This window comes from Hyperolius riggenbachi, chromosome 3 (genome assembly GCF_040937935.1).
Source record: "Hyperolius riggenbachi isolate aHypRig1 chromosome 3, aHypRig1.pri, whole genome shotgun sequence".
NCBI lineage: Eukaryota > Metazoa > Chordata > Amphibia > Anura > Hyperoliidae > Hyperolius > Hyperolius riggenbachi.
In genome coordinates this window covers 380872461-380896258 of record NC_090648.1, presented here as the reverse complement: position 1 = coordinate 380896258, position 23798 = coordinate 380872461, and the positions used below count along the sequence as shown (strand labels likewise).

Sequence of the window (23798 nt, the reverse complement as noted above, 5' to 3'; positions counted from 1 at the left end):
CCCTGAACAAGCACACACATTAGATGTTTCTTGCAAAACTTGTAGATCTAGCTATGTGTTGCAAGAGTCTGTTTGCAATTTAGTGTTTTTACAGTTATGTTTAACTGTGTACTCTGTGTTTGGCTTACTGTTGCCATGAGCCTGCACAGAAAGGTCCACTTAATCCTTCATACAGGATTTTTCTCTTATGTCTCCCCTCATCTGGGTCTCCCTGTTGCTATCTGTTGGGCATTACCCCTCCCTCACCAACTAAGTGCAACCTGAAAACTCACCTCTAGAAGGCAACATACAAGCTTAACTATGACTCCTACCTTGTCACCAACTGCCACCCCATCACCACTAAGGACCCTATTCCACTAGGAAACATGATCCACTAGGAAACGTGATCGCATACGTGATCGCGCTGTGATTGCTTTTCCTTCTATTTCTACTACCACACTTGCACCACAATCCATCAGGTGAACAAGCACAAACCCCGCAAAGCCACAGCAAGCCTTAGTTCATGCAAGCCTATGTACTATGTAACATATATTGTACAAGGCCACGGAAGATATTTGCACTGTATAAATCCATGCTGATAATAACTCCTTGGTTTGTTTGGTATTAATCCTTGCAGTACTTAGAGCCAAGCTGAAAGCATTACGAGTCTTCAAAGAAAGTGGAATTTTTCCTTTGAATTTCTATTTTTTAACCAAAGGAACACATAGCTGTGTTGGTTATCCCCTCAGTGTTACCCTGTACATTGGTAGCTGCACTTCTGTCCCTTTACACTGTCCCTTTTTGTGACAAGCTGGCCCAGAGTTTCCAGATTACAGCAGGATTCTCTAAAGCTAGTCAATACTTTGCCAAACAGAGCATTTTGGGAATTGGCTTCATGATTGAGTATTGTTTCATAAAAGAAGAAAAAAATATTTACAGAAAACAATACAAATCTGCAGTGCAATATGATATACTGTAAATTACCAATATGCGCATACATTAGGAATACAGTATATAATTCCCTCAAAAAACTAAATTCAGTGATGCTGATGTGTCTTCAGGCGCCAAAAAATATCCTATTGAGGGTAGGTTAGTGTTTGGCCTCAAAACGTTAGATGTAGCTGTGCCGCTCCACTGACACATCCCATTACTGCTCAGCTTCAGCTTCATTCCAGCTGGAGGTCAGTTTTTAACTAGTCTCATCAAACCTTATGATCAGGCCAGAGCTATCAGTCTGCAGCCAACAGGTGTCAATCAAGTGATCATTCAGTTCCTTGATCTTGGCCAATGTATCAGTACCTGCGGTGTCTGGTTTCCTGTTTAGTGAAGTTTAGAAGTGATTGCCTGAGAAGGTATTCACAGAAATACTGCCTGATAGAAAGATAGTTAGGAAGAAACTCTGCCCTGCAGTTATGTACACTTTCCTCCTGTCACCATGGGGACTCCCATAGATAAGCGTTTCCAACTTGCCAAGGGTCACATAAGTGTGGCCACCAGGACCCTTCCCCAATAAAAAATATGGTCACAAAAACACTTCAAAACTTGCCATGGAAGAGGGGACAGTGGAGCACTGCAGGCATTTTCTCTATCAATTACATTAGCTTCTGTGATAAAATGTGCATATTTTCACACATACAGACAATGCATACAGAAAACTGACGGACTTTGCTCCCAGCCTCAGCTTTATTACATGCACTCTGTCCATCTTTGATGGAGCAGAACTGGCCCTTCAGACTACTCCAGCATCACTAGAGTACAGAGCACTTCGGGAGTGGTATAGAGGTTGGGGGCTGGGCACTGTACACAAGAGCCTACTGCACACTGAATAGGTACTGTCTACAAATCTTTGTCTACAAAACTCTGAATGATTCCTTATCAGTGGCTGAGCAGATGCAGTCATTAGAACAATTGTGCAGAGAGCAGAAAGTTTTTGTTTTCTCCATGTCCTTAGTTGTCAGTCTTCCAGGACAATGAAAAGAAACTTCTCCTCCCCACCGGGCCCCCTGCTGCTTCTAGGCCACCCTGCTGCTGCATTCCTTGCTGGGCCTATTGTTACTCCACTGAATGGAGATGTCCTACAGATTTCACTCAGGACCCCATAAAGGCTAGCCCTGGTTGTATTATTAACAGAGTGAGGGTGCCATTGGTGGGAACTACCATTGTGTGTGGAAACCACCAATCGTCCTTTTAAACTCCCCATCGTCCATATGACTGGCGCTTTTAGAAAACAATGCACCTCTTATTAAAGTTAAACGTTAATAGCCAGAAATATGGCATGTGTGCCAGTTGGGGTTCCACAAGTTAATGCTTCATTTTTCAGCATAACCTGTACAGTGTCAGTGACTGGTTCGGGCATCTGTCCACCGGATTTTATGGGTTTGGGCATCTTGTGCAGTTTTACGTTTTAGATTTACCTTAATTTCTGATATTTTTTTATTTGCTGGTCTGTTACATTGGTGTGATTTCGGGGCAGAGGGGGATGGTGTGAGATGAGGAAGTGCTGTTCCCCTCGGAGTCCCCTCTGGTGAGGATGCCGCTTTGAGCCAGACTCCCCCCTCAGCATCCCCCCTCCTGCTCTCTCTCCCTCTGCTGGTTTTGCGGTTACAGACAAGGTCAGCAAAAGTTCCCACATGGAAGAGACTAAAAAAAAATCATTTTCTCAGCTCTGTTAACACTGCAGTGGCTGTGCAGCTCTGCATGGTTCTGCAATGCACTGTGCTGGAATACCAGTGTGATTGTATAATGCTGGTCCAACATGCTGGCACCTGACTGACCATATTGCCAAAAGCTGTGTTGTGTGGCAGAGCAGAATGACTCCATTCTGGCTATGTGCCAAACCAAAAATTGTGTCTGGTGAATATAAGCATCAGACAGCAGAAAGAGACTGCTGAAGGAGAGTACATATACACGCACTATCAAGTCCCTAGCAGTGCGGGCGACAGTCCAGGCCCTGAGATGTTTTCAGATGTATCACTGGCCTACAGGGTAGCAATGCATTCTGTTGCTATGGAGAGGGGAGGAGGGGCGATGGCGAGGTGCATGATAGCGTGGATTCAAGCGGATGGGGTGAATAAGGGAGCCACTGGGCTTGGCAGACATAATCTTGTGTTCCAAAACTCCAAGCAGGACATTGAATCCACTGTAGACCTGCTAGAATCTTGCCAGAGATGGCCCCCCACTAGCCACCTCAGCTGAGAACCATCTATCATATGTACGAGGGTTTAGTGTGATCAATAAAGGTGGCCATACACTACTCGACTTGGCAACCGATCGACCATCTGATTCGATAATTATCAAATTGTATGAAAATCTGTGCCACCAAGAGCATACCAGATCCAGAGTACAACCAATTTTGTGGTGAAATTAGTCGCACGTATCGGACGTGCTGCAAGATGTCAGGCCGTCGTGGTCGATCAGGTGTGTGGCGCAAACTGTGAGTAATATCGGGACAATCGACAAATGCCACAAAAAAACAGTCGTTCCCACTAGTGTATAAATGTACCCTGTGCGTGCAATTATAAATTGCCTGTCCTTTGTCGCCCACCACGCAGTGCCCATCTGTCTTTGGAATCCCGGTCCTCTGCTTGCGCTTTACACACTGCCGGCATATAGCATGTCAGGGGTGTGACCTCACATGTGCCACGTGCTATATGCTGGTGGCGTGTGGACAGGTACATGTGGTGGGCAACACAGGACAGTTAATGTATAATGCACACACGTGGGGCACATTTATACACTGGGGGAGGGGCAGTGGTGGATGTGGCCGATTCCCAAGAGATTTCATGCCCAAATCGATCGGTAATCGGCCTGCGATGTATGGGCAGCCAACAGATCTCTCTCTAATCAGATTAGATCAGAGAGAGATCAGTCTCTTGTTCGAATCTGCCCATCATCACTAGATGTATGGTTACCTTTAAGAATAATCATGGATTAGGGCAGGGGTCCCCAAACGCTTTGGATCGAGGGCCGGGTCAACATACTTCAGACTGCTGGAGGGCCAGAGCATACATAAAATGATGTAGAAGTCTTTGCGGGCCAGACAGTGAAGCATACCCAGGTGACAACCTGCAGTGGACAGCAGTGTCGCCTGATGTGGAATTTAATTGGAAACCAGCAAATTACTGCTTTCTGGCTTCCATGTGGATGGGTGGAGTCAGCACGGCTATTCTATATGCAAACCACCAATATTTAAAGATGTAGTTGACCGTATCTATAAGTAATACATTTTGTGTGTGGGGGGGCCGGTAAAAAGGCCTCAGGGGGCTGCATTCGGCCCGTGGGCCTAAAGGCCCATACACACGTCGGACTTTTACGAACGACGGGTCGTTTGAACATCCCGTCGTTCAGTCGTCCGCACGCTAAAGCCGGGCGGATCGCTCAAAATCAGTCTTATCACCCGAACGACAGTCTGTGCACACGCCCGATTTAGTGTGCGGACGACTGAACGACGGGAAGTTCAAACGACCCGTCGTTCGCAAAAGTCCGACGTGTGTATGGGCCTTTAGTTTGAGGACCACTGGATTAGGGCATAGGAAAGGGTGAGGTTAGGTGACCGAAAGGAGATTCATTGATAATAGGATTGACTATGGTTTGGTGGAGAGTGTTGCCAAAATACAGAGAAAATCCACGTCCATACAGCCAGAGGGACTAGACTAGAGTATTGGCAATCCCATTCATGAAACTGATAGTTTCCTACTTATAAACACTCATGATGTAAATGTCTCATGCCTACAAACAGTTATCCTCATGAACAAATTGTACTGTGCTGGTGTTATCACCATTCATGCTTTTGCAATTACATGTTACAATATTGTAACAACTGTCAGAAGTTGTCTAAAAAAAAAGCACCAAAAAAACATGGTTTATATTGTGTGCCTAATTCCAGAGTGGTTTGAAAGTAGAATATTTATCCGCACATCAGTATGTATAACACGACTTACAAATAAATTCGACTTTCATCTGCTGCTCCAGGCCCGTACATGCATGCCCATTCACCCAGACTGAGGAGAACTTGGGTAAACGTTTACTTTGCACTGTTGTGAGACCGATCTCTGCACAGTTATTAAATGATCATCGGACAATCCAGTTATTCGGCCTCCTCAGGTTCTTCAGTAGGGATGTAGTAAGTGATCTACTATTACATGGTAAAATACTGCAGCCCCCACCTGGATCACACTGGAACATAGAAAGGGTTACTTGAAAGGTCGACGAATAAAAAATCCTATGCTGTCCAGGATTTAAAACCATTTTTTTTATTCTGCTGCATATGCAAATACAATCACAGAGCCACCAATCCACAAGTCTTTTAGCATCCCTCATTATTATCTGATGTGCCCCAGGCTGCCTTCTGGCTGCAATACTGACTGTAATCACACAGATATGTGGAGGGGTGTTCACTAAACAGCTGAAAGCTAAACAAAAATGGCAGTTTGGGAGTTTACAAAGTGTTTCCTGGCCATCAATACACTGGCAGTAATGGTAACGCTCTGCAGAAAAGACTGCTGGGGGGATCTATTTAATTTCTATTTATAGGAATATTTTTTAGATCGGCCTCCTTACATATGTCGCCTCTCTTCTAAGCTTTGATGAACTCTTGACACCCCCCGCCCCAGTCTGGTGATTCCACATGTGCTGGCAGTCGGCCATCTGAGCAGTATGATAGCCAGCAGTGAATAGGGAAATCTGTATATGCAATGCTGTTTCCTGTACCTTTTTCACTGGAGCTGCACCCACAGCCGGGCGCAGCTCCAGGTATACAGAACCATGTGATAGTTTCTGTATACCGCTGCCACTCACCTGCTGCCTAGGCAATAGTGACAGCCCCGAGCTGAAAGATTGTGATCTGCAGTGCCTTCGCTTAGTAAGTGACCGCCTTCTTCACACACCTTCCGCATCCTTTGCTATGATATAATGTGACCTTAGCTGACTCCCGATGCTGCAGCAGCAATCTCACAACCACTGAAACTAGGTACACACTTCAGATTATTGTTGCCCTGTAGGGATCGGAACACGATCCCTTGGGCAACAGTTCAGAGCTGAGGCTGTACAGACACGCTGCCCCTGAGCCAAAGGATGTAGTGCAGCACAAGATGGAGGGGCTGAGCGAAGGAGAGAATACCATGTGCGATGTCTTGCTAACGTTTCGGGGCTGCTGTTCATACACTAGACTATTCACCTGAGGTGGTCTTTAGCAGCCACTTTGGCTGAGTTTAACATAGTAACATAGTTAACATAGTTAGTTTGGTTGAAAAAAGACCTCTTTCCATCAAGCTCAACCAGAAAAAACAAGAACCCACCATCTTAAACCCGCACAGGACTAGAACAGCGGCTGGAGTTGCAGAACAGTTTGTAACTTTTAAAAATGAACTGTTATTTAGGAAAATAAATAAATACGTGTGACAGTGTCTTTAACCTTGAGGTTGTTTTTTCTTTCTTTCTATGTTTAACTCAAAATGGACAAGTATCTTTGTTCAGCTTAATTATATCACTATAAATAACGTTCTTGTGATCGGACTATAACACAGCGTGTGCCTGTTAAATATACACTTTAGTTATTTTTGTTTAGTTTGTGTATTCTGCGAAGCCTTGGGTTTATTTTTGTATGCTGTTTTAATATCTATGCTGATAAGCGAGGTTGCATTGAATAAGCATTATGGATAGAAGTGACAGAAGCTCTTACAGGGCCCTGCTTGTTTGAGCTGGTCTCTGGCCTTGGCTTATGTGGGTTTGTGTTTCCTCTCTCATAGCAGCAGCAGAAACATTATTGTGGTTTTTGAAAGATTCACTTAACGCAGGCATGGTTATGAAAAGGGGGGAGGTTGCGCATCCCTAAAAACATGCTGCAATTGACTGGTTAATCGCTCAGGCATGCACCACCTCTATTAGGCTGAAAATGTATGCCCTGCGTCCAAAACAAATGCTACATTTATTATACTATGGGGGAACTTTGGCTTCCACTATAGTTTGTATAGTATAGTATACTGGACACTTGCGCCACGGTGAGGCAGGCCTCCGGGCAAGTGGCCTAACCTAAATTAAAAACAACATATGTATAACCTTGAGAGCAGCTAAGCAAAAAAGTGTAACTTAAATTTTAATGGACAGCAAGGAGAGGGTCAGCGCATACCACAAAGGCTGCATCTCAAATGACCCAACAGCTCACATGTGCAGCACCTATAATAAGCTATCTACACACTTCACATTCAATTCAGATGCAAATCACATGACTACTATTCCTTACCATGCAAACTGGAAACTCAGGAATACAGGCGGGGAGCAGCTAGCCTGGTAGTTACATACTATCAAAATTAAAAAAAGGGTGGAGGTTGCGCATCCCTAAAAACATGCTGCAATTGACTGGTTAATCGCTCAGGCATACACCACCTCTATTAGGCTGAAAATGCATGCCCTGCGTCCAAAACAAATGCTACATTTATTATACTATGGAGGAACTTTGGCTTCCACTATAGTTTACATGCAAAGTATAATATACTGGACACTTGCGCCACTTTGCATCTGAATTGAATGCGAAGTGTGTAGATAGCTTATTATAGGTGCTGCACATGTGAGCTGTTGGTCATTTCAGATGCAGCCTTTGTGGTATGCACTGGCCCTCTCCTCGCTGTCCATTAAAATGCAAGTTACACATTTTAGCTTAGCTGCTCCCAAGGTTATACATATGTTTTTAATTTAGGTTAGGCCACTTGCCCGGAGGTCTGCCTCACCGTGGCGCAAGTGTCCAGTATATTATAATTTGCATGCAAACTATAGTGGGAGCCAAAGTTCCTCCATAGTATAATAAATGTAGCATTTGTTTTGGACACAGGGCATGCATTTTCAGCCTAATAGAGGTGGTGCATGCCTGAGCGATTAACCAGTCAATTGCAGCATGTTTTTAGGGATGCGCAACCTCCCCCCCATTTCATAATTTTGCTAGTATGTAACTACCAGGTTAGCTGCTCCCAGCCTGTATTCCCGAGTTTCCCATTTGCATGGTAAGTAATAGTAGTTAAGCATATGATTTGCATCTGAATTGAATGTGAAGTGTGTAGATAGCTTATAGGTGCTGCACTTGGGAGCTTTTGGTCATTTCAGATGCAGCCTTTGTGGTATGCGCTGGCCCTCTCCTCGCTAACGCAGGCATGAGTCCTCTCATGGTGAGATTTCTGCACTTCTGAGTTGCCAGCTCTGCACACCTATTGCCCCCAAATCTAGGGATTCCCCCTCTCCATGCCGAATGCTTTTGTCACTTGGAGACTCTAATAATGAGATCTCTGTACTTCTGAGAAACCATCCCTGCGTGCCTACAGAACCATTTTCTAGGAACTCATTCTCACCTGCTAGATTCTTATTTTCTTGCATAATGTAAAGAATGTGTTTTGTGTTTCTGCTCTCCTCTGGAACTCCCTCACACAGCACTCACCCACCTTTTGATATAGTCAAGATCAATCTAAAACTTAGGCTACTTTCACACTACTGTATATATGGTACATTGCATTGAAAATCCTGAAAAATAGGACTGCAATGCAACAGTGATGTAAAGTCGCATCACCGCCTACCACTATGCTTGCACTGCCCGCATTGCCCAGTAATACCCTGCATGCTGTGCGTTATTACATTGGAAGTCATTACACTGCAAAAGTTTAATAAGGGGCGCTTCCCTGCTTTTCCACTATTGCTATTCGTTCATGTATCATTCAAACTACATTTAAAAAAAACCTGATGGCTTGCTATATTTTCCCCACACACATACTGTCTGTATTGCCCTGATTGTATGGACAATTGTAATGCATATCTCCTAGGTGTCCCCCTTTTGGAAACCAAGTCCCTATCTTGGAACCAAATCCCTTTTTATTCCTTATGTGTCCTTCTTTAAATCTGACGTAAGGATAAACCTAGTTACATTTGGTTTATCTACTAAAAATAGTGCGTAGGTTGTGGTAATTGTTCTCCTCAATATCATCATTATTGCATAGTCGGTATTCAAATGCTAATATACGGGTTAATTATTCAATCGATAACTTCCAATGAATTTTCAGGATCTGATTGGTCAAAAATGTGATTGGACAGGTCAAAAAATTTCTAGCAGATTGGCTATACTGCACTGTACTGAGCAGTACAAAAGGATGCAGCTCCATAATTGATCAATTTCTGTCAGATTAGACAGCCATTCTACTTTTCTTTGTGTTAGGACTTGACTCATTAATTAAAATATTTTGAATCATTTTGATCATTTAAACAATAATTTAAAAATCAACCTGTGTATGCTACATTTAGTGTCTAACAGCTTGCAGATGACTGTTAAATCTAACGAGAAATAGATTGTGTGTCTGTGATTAGTATCTGTGCTGTCCTTGTCACAATGTTTAGACAATATTTCCAATTTTACCTCCACAGAGCTCCTGAGATTATACTGGGATTACCGTTTTGTGAAGCTATCGATATGTGGTCTTTGGGCTGTGTCATCGCAGAGCTGTTCTTGGGGTGGCCTTTGTACCCCGGTGCCTCTGAATATGACCAGGTGAGTAGTGTCTGTAGTAATGCACCTCCCTGCTGCACTGGCCAGAGAACCTGCAGGTGGAGTCGGCTTCATCACACAGCGCTAGTCCAATATTAAGATAAAGAAAAAATATTTCCCCATATTTAGCGCGAAATACTTTTAAAGTTTAGCTTAGCCTGTTGCATTCTGTTCTTAGCCATTTTAGGCAAAGGTTGCCTTGTTGTTGGCTGGCTGCAGTGTTTGTGTATGTGATTGATGGAAAAGAATTGAGATTTGTGTTGAACACGTCTTCCTACAAAATGCATCACTCGATTGATCTGTTCAGCTTCTTTGGGACATTTGGCACAATCCTCTCCTGTAGCCACCAGGATTCAAAATCTATTCAATATGGATCAGCATCATTAACACTTCAAGACTTTTTATTTCATCCTCTTAAAGTGGACCAGAACTCTTCCACAGGACCGAAAGGAAACCTGGATAAATTCACCCTGTATGTATTTAGAGAGTTTAGCCTAATCCCCCCCCCCCCCCCTCATTTGTGTCTAAGTTGTAATTTTGGCATGTAATTATGTCTGCTTCCATGAAAGCAGGAAGTAGAAACCGTGCAGATATATTTCAGGACTTACAGCATCAGGATCAGCTGTAACAAAGAAATATTTTTCTTTAAAAGTTATTATGCTGTTGCGTATCTTTTAGAGCAGAGAGGAAGTTCTGAGTTCAGGTCTGCTTTAAGATTGTCAAAATGTAGTGATCAGTGATTTTACTGGGTTATATTCCACTTTGGACCATCAGAATGTTAGGGGTTTTCATGAAATTTGCCATGATCTGATGGCCCTAAATGGTGAATATGTGATATTTGCATACAGCTCCATCTGCTGGTGTGACAAGCAAGTTTTGAGAGACAGGACTTGTTCTGTTTCAGTGCAGTAAAGATTATTTGGTTCCACAGAAAACAATAGGGCCTGGTTATGGCTGTTGTCAATATACTGTACTTTGGATCTGCTCCAGATAAAGAACATTCCCTTTTGCATAAAAAAATTACATTAACCAGTAGAGGTGTGAGCGTCATGGTAGAGTGACTACTACTCTCAACTTGTCACTGTGTCCTGGAGTTCAAATCTAGGCCAGGACACTATCTGCATGTGCAGGGTGGGCTATTTATATGGATACACCTTAATAAAACGGGAATGGTTGGTGATCTTAACTTTTTGCTTGTGGCACATTCGTATATGTGAGAGGGGGGGGGGGGGGGGTTCAAGATGGGTGGTGACCATGGTGGCCATTTTGAAGTCGGCCATCTTGAATCCAACTTTTGTTTTTTCAATAGGACAAGGGTCATGTGACACATCAAACTTATTGGGAATTTCACAACAAAAACAATGGTGTGCTTGGTTTTTTTTTCAAATAAGTTTTATTGAGTCTTGCATAGACAGACATACATTGATAAGCAACCAACAGACAATTCCCCTCCCCCTCCCCCCCGATCCCCCCCTTCCCTCCCGATCCACCCCTTCCCTCCCCAACCCATTTTTCTCTTGCAGACCCTCACCCCGACCATATTGGTGTGCTTGGTTTTAACGTAACTTTATTCTTTCATGAGTTATTTACAAGTTTTTGACCACTTATAAAATGTGTTCAATATGCTGCCCATTGTGTTGGATTATCAATGTAACCCTCTTCTCCCACTCTTCACACACTGATAGCAGCACCACAGGAGAAATGCTAGCACAGGCTTCCAGTATCCATAGTTTCAGGTGCTGGACATCTCGTATCTTCACAGCATATACAATTGCCTTCAGATAACCCCAAAGATAAAAGTCTAAGGGGGTCAGATCGGGAGACCTTGGGGGCCATTCAGCTGGCCCACGACAACCAAACCGCTTTCCAGGAAACTGTTTATCTAGGAATGCTCGGACCTGACACCCTTAATGTGGCGGTGCACCATCTTGTTGGAAAAACTCAGGGAACGTGCCAGCTTCAATGCATAAAGAGGGAAACGCATCATCATGTAGCAATTTCGCTGGCCCCCATGATCTCCCGAGCTGACCCGCTTACACTTTTATCTTTGGGGTCATCTGAAGGCAATTGTCTATGCTGTGAAGATACGAGATGTGCAGTACCTGAAACTACGGATACTGGAAGCCTGTGCTAGCATTTCTCCTGCGGTGTTGCGATCAGTGTGTGAAGAGTGGGAGAAAAGGGTTGCATTGACAATCCAGCACAATGGCAGCACATTGAACACATTTTATAAGTGGTCAGAAACTTATAAATAACTAATGAAAGAATACAATAACGTTAAAACCAAGCACACCATTATTTTTTTAGTGAAATTCCCAATAAGTTTGATGTGTCACATGACCCTCTTCCTATTGAAAAAACAAAAGTTGGATTCAAAATGGCTGACTTCAAAATGGCCGCCATGGTCACCACCCATCTTGAAAAGTTTCCCCCCCTCACATATACTAATGTGTCACAAACAGGAAGTTAATATCACTAACCGTTCCCATTTTATTAAGGTGTATTCATATAAATGGCCCACCCTGTAGTTTGTATGTTCTCCTCATGTTTCAGGGAGTTGCCTCTGGTTCCTTGCAACATCCCAAAAACAAACAGAGAAGATAATTTGTTCCCCCCAGAATTGCCCTTAGGGCATGTACACATATGACTATGGTAGTTGATTAGACTGTGACCTCCTCTGAGTGACAGCTAGTAGCAAGACTATATATTTTTTAAAGTCGTCAGCTCTACATAAATGCAAGATAAATACATTTAATAAAGGTGCACATCGACATTAAATGTTTGTTTTATTGTTTGTCTATTTTTTTTTTCTAAACCCAATTCATACATAGAAAAATAAGTATACATTCAATTTAACTAGCCTTAGAAATCTGCATAGTTCTAGTAGTACAGAATGATTGTTATTTACTTGTAAAATACAGCTTTGCATTCCTAAAGCAGAGCATTTGCAAATTCCATCTCTATGAGTGACAAGTAACACCCACAACACCTATACTTAAAGGAATACTATCAAACTTAACAAATTTCTGTCAGTAGCATAAAATCAAAATTGCAATAACAGTCTATGCGAACACAGCATATCTTTTTGCTGTGCAGTGTTTCTTTTTCTTTTAATTTTCCTTATAGACGGACCCCCTGACAGCGACGGCTAATGGGGCAGCTCATTATGTGAGAGGGGATTCCTTTTTACAGTGCGGTAGTGGATTATACTATTTTCATGTTTCCCCATATAAGAGAGGATTATTCAGCATGCCACCTGCCGAAGTAGGCTGCTATGAGGAGCGAGAGACAACCACTCTCGCTCCTACTCTGCCCAGCCAATCTCCCCAGAAGGAGACTTCCGTGTGTCGGGCTGCCGCTGCATCATTAGTTGTTTGTCATTGCTCTGCAACGGCAAACATATAAGGTGGAGGAGGGTGCGTCATTGCTCCTGAAAGCATCAGAAGCAGGAGCCGAAGGGAAGGATTATGACGCGCCCTCCTCCAGCTTATATGTTTGCCGTTGCGGAGCAATGACAAACCACTAATGATGCGGCGGCAGCCCGACACACGGAAGTCTCCTTCTGGGGGGTTGGCTGGGCAGAGTAGGAGCGAAAGCGGTTGTCTCTCGCTCCTCATAGCAGCCTACTTCGGCAGGTAGCACGCTGAATAATCCTCTCTTATATGGGGAAACATGAAAATAGTATAAACCACTACTGCACTGTAAAAAGGAATCCCCGCTCACATAATGAGCTGCCCCATTAGCTGTCGCCGTCAGCTTGTCAGGGGATCCGTCTATAAGGTAAAGTAAAAGAAAAATAAACACTGCACAGCAAAAAGATATGCTGTGTTTGCACAGACTGTTCTTGCAATTTTGATTTATGCTACTGACAGAAATTTAAGTTTTTGATAGTATTCCTTTAAGGACGCTGGGTTGAGATATGCAAATTGCCTGGCTTTCTGGGATGTAATGCAGCATACACCCAGGACTGCTGATTTATGGAATACCTGTTGCTTAGTCATGATATAGAGCCATATAACGAACTTGCAGAATGCATAGAACAGCTGTGTGCAAATAGAATTGCATAACTCTATAAAATGATAAACTATAGGTTTATTAACCAGCCGTAGCTCTGGCTCATCATAACGTTTACTAAACGTGGCTATACATTTATAGTTGGCCACCAGATAAGACCATCAGATAGATCCCTCTCTGATCGAAATCTGATCTGAGTGATCCATTACTGCCACATAATGTATACAGATTTTCAATAGATTTTAGCATGAACTCTTTGAAAATCTGGAGCTGCCACTGCCTGCCGGGTCCTCAGGTCGCCCCCATCTAAAATGTGCTCCCTTTCGGGCATTGCTGGTAGTGGAGTGTATGCTCACCTGAGTCTTCTCTACATTCCCGCTGGGGAGCCTGTTCTCCATGATCCGGTGACATGCACATTAAGTGACCACGTATATATTATTGGGTCACGGGACACAGGCCCTGTGGCAGCGATGGAAAAAAGACACAGGCGGAGCTTGCATTCTGCAACACGCTGTACAGCCTGGGGGGGGGGGGGGGGGGAGGTGCAGCTTTTAAATGGGAGGCAGGGTAGGAGTCCATTGTTTGTTTTGCTCCTTAATCCATTCCAGGTTTGCTGGATCATTTGGTGTATCCCCTCTGAAGATGTTTGGAGATGCCTTTAGTAAATGAGGACCGTTGTCTGCCTGGATTTAAGGTTAGACACCATGGTGCCTGGAGGAAGATGAATGAATCACCTATTCGCATATAAATACTGGGATATTCCCTGACCTCATATGAACTAAGAAAGCCCCTTACATTGGTACAGACCTCTTCCAGGATGCTCAACAAGTTCTGCTTTATTTCTTTTACGTAGGATACCCTTTTTAATAGTAAAAAAAAATGTTTGAGTGTGCAAAAAAATTTACTTAGGTTGACATTCTCTTAGCAGAATTGTCCCACCACTGCACTGCATGGACGACTTGTGCGTATACCTTGGAAGTGAGGCATACTTTCAATGGAAAGTGTGCCTCATTGATTTGGTCACTTCTCAGGTGCGGTGCAGTGTGATCGTTAACAAACGCACCACAGAAAGTGTAAAAGCGGCCTCTGGCTCTGTTCACACTGCACGGATCAAAAAGGGTTCCATCAAACGGATCAGTTTTTACATTGGGCTTCAGTTTTTCATCCGTGATTTCTGTTCCATTACTGCTCGGTTAATACGAAGGATTCGCTGATCCGGAAATATCAGACTACATATATTTACATCCTGTTCTGTGGACAGACCGGATGGAATGGGTCCATTTCAAATAGACTAACGTGCACAGATCCTATTAATTAACATCCGTTTAGTTGAGCTAAACAGACCGTGTTTTTTTAGGACCGTGTGAACTGAGCTTTAAGGGCTGGAGAACTCTGGAGACTAGAAATCATCACAAGGTTATTGAAATAGCAGAAGGATGTCATTGTAGAGGTGTACATGAGACTGCAATTGCACAGCAATGAATTTGCCAACCCTTCAGAAACCCTCACTATGGCCTCAATTCACTAAACGTATCTCCTGTCTTTAATAACTCTTCTAGAGTTGTTACCATGGTGATAAGGCATGTAGTATTCAGGAAACATTTTACTTCAGGCAAGCCTAAAGTTAACTCTTCTGTCTTTAAATTAACTCTCCAATCCTTAAAATAACTCCAGAGTTAAAGACAGGCTGTTAATTTAGCTGCATGTGAAAATAACTACAGAGGAGGTAAATTAACTGCAGGAGAGGTAACTTAACTACAGGAGAGGTAACTTAAGGAATGAAGAGGTAAGATAACTCTCTCACGTGTGGAGGTAAGTTTTCTCTTGCCTTATTATCTCTAGCATGATCTTAGTGAATTGAGGCCTATACAGTTATGTGCCAGGTGAAAGCAACACATTCTTCCCCTATTGCGCTACTTCAACACTGGTGCAATGCTGTAAATCCAGGATTGCAATGTAGGAAAGAAAGAAGTCTCATCGTGCAGTATGCGTGTGGGTGTATGCACTAATTTGCAATAACCAGAATAATGTGTGCACCGCATAATGATTAAAGCAGAATGCAATACATTACATGCAATGCATTACGCTCTTGTCCTAGTTTGTAAGACTTAACGCTCGTAGACACAGTTTAGTGCATACACCTCATACTGTGAAGCATACAGTACATAAAACTATGCTTCACTGCTAACGTGCACATTATGCGTTACCACGCAACATGCATCTTCCAACGGATTCTGTCGCACCACACTGCTAAGGCGTCACTGTGAACATACCATTTAAATATAACTGCATCGCGTTAGCAATGCGATTAAATTGTCTGTGGCAATGCCCCAGTGTGAATTTAGTCTAGTTTTCAAATAAAAAATCCAAGGCAACTCTTCTTGATCTCTTACATTCTTTGCCTTTGGAGAACTTTAATAAATCTGGTCTTATTTATGTTAATATCCTCTGCTTCCCTTGCAGATCCGGTACATCTCTCAGACTCAGGGTCTACCGGCCGAGTATCTTCTCAGCTCTGGAACCAAGACTACCCGGTTCTTTAATCGTGATGGTGACTCCCCTTATCCTCTGTGGAGACTTAAGGTGAGAACCCTTCCACATCTCATCCTGATCTGGCTTTGGAAATTGGTCTGTCTCTTGAAGCTCCGCTAAACCCAAAACAGAACAAGGCAAATTGTAAGAGAGAGCAGGTTGATTAGTGAATGTTAGAAGCCAGTACATGTGTCACCCAGTTGTTTCCATATGACGCAAAAAAGTTGGGACTGCAGATGTTAGGCTGCATTTCCCAGCATTCCCCCATGCTTGCACAAAACCTTAATATTAGACTATGACAAAGGTAAAACATGGAATGAGCAGTTGTCCTGTGTTCACTGCCTGTCATGTCTTACTGAAAAGGTGAGCAGAGCTGGTATGTGCTGTGCCCAGTTATTCTGATCATACATTGTATATAGTACAGGCACCAAAAGTATTGCATATTTTAACAATTTTAGCATATTTTATTCAATTATGTGTTTTTGAAATTGACAGTTCTGTGTCTGCTTTGGGGACGTAAGCCCACCACAACCTCCTCTGCATATTTTAACAATTTTAGCATATTTTATTCTTTTGGCGCCCCTGTTTTCTTTATACAATACTTGTGTCCACCCTTGGTGTAGGGGTATCGCATACCCTTCTTCTGATCTACAGAGAGTGACTTCTTAATCCTGAGTGGGGACAGGTCTAATCTGCCCACCTGCATATACAACGGTTGCCTATCAGGTAACCCTGGTTAGTGAGTATTATTTTACTTTATCATCTTCCCATACCATACTTACTACACTATATTGGGCTCTCGGTGTCCCATTTTTGTATTCCAATCATACAGATGGGGTATCCAAACATCAGAGGTGGGAAAGGGGGATAATAGCATTGTGGCAGTCTCCATGCTGGACATAAGAACGTTTATGAAGCACATAGGTGAGGCTCCTTTAGCTTCACAGTTCACCTTCCACCTGTCTCCCCCCCCCCCCCCACCTCATCCATATTCTGTATTATACACAAGAGATGGGCAAGGCCACCTGTCACTCATCATGCTGGCTCTGCATACTTGTATGTGAGGACACAGACTTGTAGCTCACAGGAAGTAGGTGGCAAGCAACAGTAAGAACACAATCCGCGAAGAAGAGTGTGGCCAGGGTCTCAATCTGAAAGTGTTAGTGTACTTATACTTAACTGCTTTTAAAATAAGACCTTGATCAATAATGCTAAAGGATTTTTGTTTTTATTTTATCTTATTCTTCTGCTTTTGTTCTGCATAATTTTACTTGTATTGCAGGTACATTTTAGAGGCACAAACAGTATTTTTTTGTTTCATTGATTTGTAGACCCCTGAGGACCATGAATCTGAAACCGGAATTAAATCCAAAGAAGCTAGAAAATACATTTTTAACTGTTTGGATGACATGGCACAGGTAATGGTTTACTTCCATCATTGGTGTGACTATACTAGTCTCACTACAGTCCAGGGGCAGGTCACCCACAAGGTAAACTAAGAGGGTCATCCAGAAAGTAACAGCATCTGTCAGGTTAACCTCTTCTCTCCCTGTACTGCTCATCACATGACTGCAGAACACTGGTGACCGTTCAGCAGCGTTGACATGAAGGCCTCCCATCTCCGATCCCTCAAACTCATAGGTGAGGAGTGGGATGCTGCTATAACAACGGGATTGTAAACCTTGTGAAAAGATGTGTTACATGCTTAAATAAAGAAGATGATTACGTGAAGAAATATTATGGTGTGTCTAAAATCAAAAGTTTCTTAATTGAACAAGTAAAAAAAATGTCTGTTACTTTCTGGATAATGCTCATAGATGGTGCCTAGGACCTTATGGGTGCCCAAAGATGATATCTCCTCTGAACCTTATCCTCCTCTTATTAAAGAAGAAGATAACTGACAAGCAGGAGAAGCCAGTGCTGCTTTCTTTTTTCCTTTTTGTCTTAAGGTTCGTATATACGCCTTACAAAAGTCAACCAGCCAACCAAATATAAACAACATTATACACGCATGGTCAACTGCACGATATCTGCCAAACAGCCGTCTGAGTTGATCCACCATCTAGATCAGGCAAAATGCCTACTATCAGTCGCTCACCTTTTTTACACCATTGTTGTCAGATTCAGTGAAATTTGTAGTATATTGGACATTTCAGACAACTTTAGTTGAAAGTATGTATGAGACTTTAATCTAGCTCTACACTTATTATTTTATTGGATTGGCTGTGAGTGAACATGTGACATCACATTGCCAGCAATGATCGTACTGAATCGTAATCGCCATACAACATTACACAGTCACCTTTTGCTGCATTTGCTCTGAAGGATTACACAATATCACCACACTGTTAGCTTTTAGTCCAAGTTAACAATTTGGGGTGATGTTGTCCATGGCAATCCCACCTTGGCTAAGTAAAATCTCCTCTGTCTTTCCCTCAGGTGAACATGGCCTCAGACCTGGAGGGCAGTGACATGCTGGTAGAGAAGGCTGACAGACGAGAGTTTATTGACCTGCTGAAGAAGATGTTGACCATTGATGCGGATAAGAGAATAACCCCCATCGAGACCCTCAGCCATCCGTTTGTAACCATGACTCACCTCCTGGACTTCCCACACAGCTCCCAGTACGGCCTCTTACTAGTGTCTGGGTTAGGGGCCTGGGTGCAAGGGGTTGAGGGGCAAGGGTATAGATGGGCATTAGCGGGTTAATTAACAGGCAATCAAGTGATAATAGTTACAGTTTAAAGAGACACTGAAGCGGAAAAATAATTATGATGTAATGATTTCTATGTGTAGTACAGCAAAAGAGCCATCAAGCTCCACAACTTTCAAAGTCGCAGAGAGCTCTGTCTTCTGAAACTTGTTATCTCAACTGTCAGTCATTGTAATTTCTTTTTCTCGGCAGAGGACAAGTCAGTAGTTCACTGGCCTGCTCTGTAACATCATTGAGAATGCTGAGTAGTGTGTAAACTGCAAATATTAGAGAATGGTGCAATGTTGTAAAAAACACTATATAACTGAAAATAAAAATATGAGAATATTTTCTTTGCTACTATTGTTCTAGTAAATATCCATACTACACAACCAATTCATTATATCATAATTTATTTTTTTTTCGCTTCAGTGTCTCTTTAAAGAGACTCTGAAGCGAGTCTACATTCACTTTTTTAACATGCAGCCATGTAAAGAACTATAACCCATGCTAAAACGCTGCTATCCCGCGGTAAAACGAGGGGTTTATACTCCCCAAATCCCCTCTCTTACCTCCTGAGGAGTGCTTCTTGATGAGGCAGAGCTTATGACTGTAGCTCTGCCTCTCAGCGTGTCAATCCCCGCTGATCACTGCCTCTCCCCGCCCCTCTCAATCTTTCTTCACAGACGGGTGGGGAGGAGGCGGAGATCCGTGCGGTGATTGACGTGCATGGAGGCAGAGCTACAGCTGAAAGCTCTGCCTCCTGGCGCAGCAAAATCCACGACCAAGAAAGTCATGGATTTTTCAGGGGGGATTTGGAGGGTATAAACCCCTCGTTTTGCCGTGGGATAGCAGCATTTTAGCATGGGTTATAGTTCTTTACATGGCTGCATGTTAAAATAGTGAATTTAGACTTCCTTCAGAGTCTCTTTAAGGTCTGAATTTTTGTAGTTATTTTTACATGAATAGTATACAGGCTTTATGACACAGCCTGACTCTGCAAGTATATAGGCTTATTGATGTATGTATAAACTAAGATTACATAGGCTCTATGGTTGTGTGGCACAGAGTGGTTCTGATAATACATAGGCATTATGGCAGTTAAGTCCCCCACACAGATGTCCAGTGCACTGAAACAGCTAGCATTAGCTTGGTATTACTTTATGCAGTATAAAGCTATGGGGTCATTGTTCGAACACCCCTTCTCCCCTATGCTTGCTCACATAAATCTAAAAAAGAATGTTTCCCCAAACCCTGCTTTATAGATTTCCTTGGAATATTTGTTGAAACTAACACCAAATCCATTAAAACCTCTTAAATTGTAAGGTGGCCTACAGGCTATACTGGTATATAGGCTGTGTGACGAATGAATGTTCTGGTAGTGTATATAAAAACTTTCTGACAAAGATGATCTCTAAAAGTATACAAGCCATATGCCCAAGTTGGGGGTCTTATAGTGTTTAAGCTCTGACATCATCTATGCTTTAGTGTTAGATAGACTCTATATCTAGGCTCGGATAGTAGAGGCTGTATGAAACCTCATATAGGCTCTAAGACACAGTTTAAATCTAATAATATACAGGGTTTATGACACACTGAGCTAGCTGACAGTATATAAGCTCTATGACAATGGTAGGTTCTGATAGTATGTAGACTCCACGACTCAGCTAGAATCTGATAGTATAGAGGCTTTTCTGACAGTTAGCTGACAATATATAGGCTTTATGACAGCTGCATGAAAAGGGACATAATTTAGGTTTTAAAGGGGTTCTTTCGCGAAAAAAGTAGGCAGTTAAAAAATGTGACAGATGACAGGTTTTGGGCCAGTCCATCTTTTTAAGGGGGATTCTCAGGGCTTTCTTTGTTTTCAACAGCATTTCCTGAACAACAGTTTAACTGCCAAAATAGCAAGATACCAGCCGGCCTCCCTAATCACTTGCACACTATTATGTCCGTTACATTTTGCAACTGTTGTTCAGGAAATGCTGTTGAAAACAAAGAAAGCCCTGAGAATCCCCCTTAAAAAGATGGATTGGCCCAAAACCTGTCATCTGTCACATTTTTTAACTGCCTACTTTTTTCGCGAAATAACTCCTTTAATAATATGCTCTATTGGAATAATACATATTAATTAGGTTTTAAATGACAACTGACCTGAGAGGGATATGGAGACTGCCCAATTTATTTCATTTTAACCTCCCTGGTGATATTTAGGGTCTAAAAGCCATGACATTTTTTCACAAGCTTTTAGATCCTAAAAACAAGAAAAAAAAAAACATACCACAGAGAGTTCTGCAACAACTCCTGCATATAACTCACTCAGGCACAGGATTACCGGTCTGGTCTGAGCTGCGGATTTCCATCCTGAGCCTAACTCAGGATTACTGCTAAGGAACAAAAAACAAAAAAAAGTTTTATTTACCTGGGGCTTCTGCCAGCTCACTGCAGCCGCCCTGTGCCTCGATGTTTTGAAACCTTGCTCCAGTCCCCCGCCGCGGCTTAGTTTCGGTTTCCCAGTCGTTAAGCCACTGCGCCTGCGCAGCCCTTGCCGTGCGTGTCCTCGCCCTCCTTCTGGTCGCCTTGACCGCCCTGCACATGCGCGGGATGCGTCTTGTAGTGCGCGTTCTGCACATGTGCAGGGCGGCCACAGTGATGTGAACGAGAGCAAGGACGCGCGCGCAGTGGACGTCAACTTGAAAGTTGGTGAAACAGAGCCGCAGCGGGGGACCTGAGTATTGTTCCAGGACGTCGAGGGCACAGGACAGCTGCAGGGGGCTGGCAAGAAGCCACAGGTAAGTGAAACTTTTTTTTTTTTTTTTTTAAGAATCGTTAGTTTTGCTTTTAAACAATGCACGTTGCCTTGCTGCCCTGCTGATCCTCTGCCCCTAATACTTCTAGCCATAGCCCCTGAACAAGCATGAAGACCAAATGTTTGACTTAAGTTTGACTTTATTTGCCTCATGCTTGTTTCAGGTGTGCGATTCAAACGTTACTGATGCATGATAGATCAGCAGGACTGCCAGGCAACTGGTTTTGTACAAGAAAATAAATATGGCAGCCTCCATATTACTCTCAGGCCAGTTGTCCTTTAAGTAGCTAGGCTAAGAGAAAAATTAATATGGCATTTGGATTTTGATCAATAATCCAAACAACTAAACTATTTTTGGTCTTATTAGAAACAATTCATATGCTGTAGTACCAGATAAGCATGTCAATGTTTATTTGCACAGCTAGCATTTGAGATCCTGCCCTAATCTTGTAGGAGGAGAAGGAGAAATGTTGTGATAGGGTTCATACTCTCTATACAAAGCAGGTGACCATGCAATATACAGTAACAGACAACACATGTGCTGCTCTCAGTGCTGATCCTGTTCAGAGACACTGAATAGGACAGTGCTGCTTTGTAGAGAGAATTACATGCAGCAGAAGAAAACACACTGCTGTGCTGCGCTTCAGTTAGAATATCAGACAGTGATGCATATGCACTTCTGATGTTCTTTAGTATCACATACATGTTGCTGAGTTGAGCACAGCAATGTGTATATTGTGTATTAGCCCTCTAGTATTATTTTTTTTAAATTATTATTTAGTATTTATATAACGCTGACATATTACGCAGCGCTGTACAGTGTGTGTGTATATATATATATATATATATATATATATATATATATATATATATATATATATATATATATATATATATATATATATATATATATATATATATATATATCTTGTCACTAACTGTCCCTCAAAGGAGCTCACAATCTAATCCCTACCATTGCCATATGTCTATATTATGTAGTGTAAGTACTGTAGTCTAGGGCCAATTTTAGGGGGAGCCAATTAACTTATCCGTATGTTTTTGGAATGTGGGAGGAAACCGGAGTGCCCGGAGAAAACCCACGCAGACACGGAGAGAACATACAAACTCTTTGCAGATAGTGCACTGGCTGGGATTCGAACCAGGGACCCAGCGCTGCAAGGCGAGAGAGCTAACCTCTACGCCACCGTGCTGCCCTAGTAGGCTCTAGTAGTGTATAATTTCTTACGGTGTGTACACTCTCACATCAACTGTAGCCTGTATGGGTCAGGACCTAGGGCGACCGTTCTGGGCATAAGCTCACATAGACAGCTGAGCATGGAGTACTGTTATGGGGATGGAGTGCAGAGAGGCTAAGCGGTTAATCAAGGTGCTCAGCCGTTGCTGTCACTTAAACATCCGACGTGCTGGATATTTAAGTGACCTCAGGGGACACCTGTACACTCTAGTTTTGGCTTCAGCTGCGTTCCATCTTGCATGTGTATGTAGCTTTATTCTGTGTCACTGTATTATTAAAAGATATGCTGCAACAATAGAAATGGGTAGGGCTAGAAACCCACTAGGAGCAATTTCTAATCGCTAGTGTTTTGAAAAGCTCTTGCTAATGCAATGCTATGGTTTGTTTTAAATAAAATCCCATCTCTCAAGTGGGATCATACCCATTGCATTAAATTAGCAAGAGTTTTCAAATCGCAAAGCGCTCAGAAAATCTATAATTAATTTAATTAATATAATAAAAATTATAATTAGGTCATGGGCAGAGTGTTTTCTGCAAGCTTCTAGATGTTCTACTTCCTCATGTGTTTACATGTTCATTCAGTAATTTTGCATCTTTTTCCATTTTCTCCCCCCTCCTCTATATCACCTATTCTCCCCCCACCTGTTTGCCTCTCCCTCCCTCCCTTTCACCCTCTGTCTATCCCTTGCTCTTCCCCCTTACTCTTTCTTCCTCTGCCTCTGGCCTTTCCTTTCTTTCACCGTTTCCCAATGCAGTGTGAAGTCCTGCTTCCAAAACATGGAGATCTGTAAGAGGCGAGTGAATATATACGACACTGTGAACCACAGCAAGACGCCCTTCATCACGCATGTGGCGCCCAGCACTTCCACTAACCTCACTATGACTTTTAACAACCAGCTGAACACTGTGCATAGCCAGGTAAAGCCATTTTCTCTGGAACTATAACTGCATTAATTTTTCACAAATCATTTTGTGATCTCATTCGGCTCTGACCTGTTCT

At 42.7% G+C, this 23798-nt stretch overlaps 1 protein-coding gene across 2 annotated transcripts in view; it reads left to right on the top strand.

The window, feature by feature from the left end:
* Positions 1 to 23798, top strand: part of HIPK2 (homeodomain interacting protein kinase 2) — a 109662-nt gene that overhangs the window by 60059 nt on the left and 25805 nt on the right. For both annotated transcript variants that reach the window (XM_068277342.1, XM_068277341.1), the window contains exons 3-7: positions 9376 to 9499; positions 15974 to 16093; positions 17374 to 17460; positions 18482 to 18666; positions 23554 to 23716. In XM_068277342.1, the coding sequence (XP_068133443.1) occupies positions 9376 to 9499; positions 15974 to 16093; positions 17374 to 17460; positions 18482 to 18666; positions 23554 to 23716 (679 nt within the window). The remainder of the gene's footprint in view (positions 1 to 9375; positions 9500 to 15973; positions 16094 to 17373; positions 17461 to 18481; positions 18667 to 23553; positions 23717 to 23798) is intronic.